This window comes from Tupaia chinensis, unplaced genomic scaffold (genome assembly GCF_000334495.1).
Source record: "Tupaia chinensis unplaced genomic scaffold, TupChi_1.0 Scaffold138921_1, whole genome shotgun sequence".
Classification (NCBI taxonomy): domain Eukaryota; kingdom Metazoa; phylum Chordata; class Mammalia; order Scandentia; family Tupaiidae; genus Tupaia; species Tupaia belangeri.
In genome coordinates, this window is record NW_006198812.1 from 194,183 (window position 1) to 195,428 (window position 1,246).

A 1,246-nucleotide genomic window follows, 5' to 3' on the forward strand; every position below is an offset into this window, starting at 1 on the left:
GCCCCGCGGCTCAGCAAAAATCTTTTTAAAAAAGAGAAAACAATGATTACCAAAAATGTCAGAGCTGCTTAATAAAAGTAAGAAAAGTGTGAGAATGGAATGATTATATACTGGATGAATTCTACCATTGAGGTTGAAGTTCTACTATTTAAGGCTAAATTTGAATTTAATGAGGGTTTTGGTTTTCTTCCTCTGAATAATGTACCAGTGACTGTAGATGTTAATTATGTGATATAGGTTTCAGCAATTGTAATCTATTGTACCCTTGAAACAGTAGACCTAATGGGTAATATTTTAATGTGAAGAATTCAGTCCAGCTTTAAAATAACTATAAATAAGTAGCAATATGAAGGTTTATATTAAAAGATAATTTTCTTAATTTTTCCAACAGGGTCAACATATTTCATTAGCACCTATTCACAAGCTTGAAGAAGCTCTGTATGAATACCAACCACTGCAAATAGAGACTTATGGACCACAGGTTCCTGAGCTCGAGGTATTAGGAAGACTTGGGTAAGTGTCCAAAACAACTACATATTGAGGAACTGATGTATAGAATTTTGTTGTTACTGCTTTTTTCTTTAATTCATGATATAGCACATGCACATATGACCAAGAGAGAAATGAACACCCTCCAGAAGGTCTGGTCATGCCAACAACTTCTTCCTCTGGTCCTCCAGCTCATTAGATCTTGAGCACTAGTGTATGTGCCTGGCATATTTTAGGCTGAACGGGCCAGGGATTGTAACCATGGTTGCCATGTGGGATGTGATATCTTTTGAGCAGTGCAGTACAGGTGGGCCAGGGAGTTGGGCCTATGGGTCTATTTTAACTAACGCTTTGAAATTCTTAGATTTTTAGTTTGTAGAACTTTAGTCTTTTGTAAAAAATGAATAGTACTTGTACTAAATTAAGTTTCATTTAGTACATTAATATTTCTATGAACTTGTGAGTTCTCTTGAGATTGAGACTGGAATTCATTAGTTCCCTTTTAAGGCTATTCTTGGCATTCATATTGTAGTGGCTGTTCATTTTCATCTCACTGTGTGTGTGTGTGTGTGTGTGTGTGTGTGTGTGTAATTGGGGCTTAATTTAGTTAGAAGTAAGCCAGTAAAAATATGAGTGGGCTCCTTGCCATTTTTGAAAAAAGGGTAGAGTGGGAACCAGCAGTTAGCGTAATGGCTATGTCGCTGGACTCCCACGTAGTCGACCGCGGTTCATGTCCCGGACCCGGTGGCTTAAAATC

The 1,246-nt window shown here is 37.5% G+C and overlaps 1 protein-coding gene across 1 annotated transcript in view; it reads left to right on the top strand.

Annotated features, from left to right (window-relative positions):
- The window catches only part of MNAT1 (MNAT1 component of CDK activating kinase), a 240,324-nt gene that overhangs the window by 155,528 nt on the left and 83,550 nt on the right, over window positions 1-1,246 (top strand). The window contains exon 7 of the mRNA XM_006161766.3: window positions 392-513. Within this exon, the coding sequence (XP_006161828.1) occupies window positions 392-513 (122 nt within the window). The remainder of the gene's footprint in view (window positions 1-391; window positions 514-1,246) is intronic.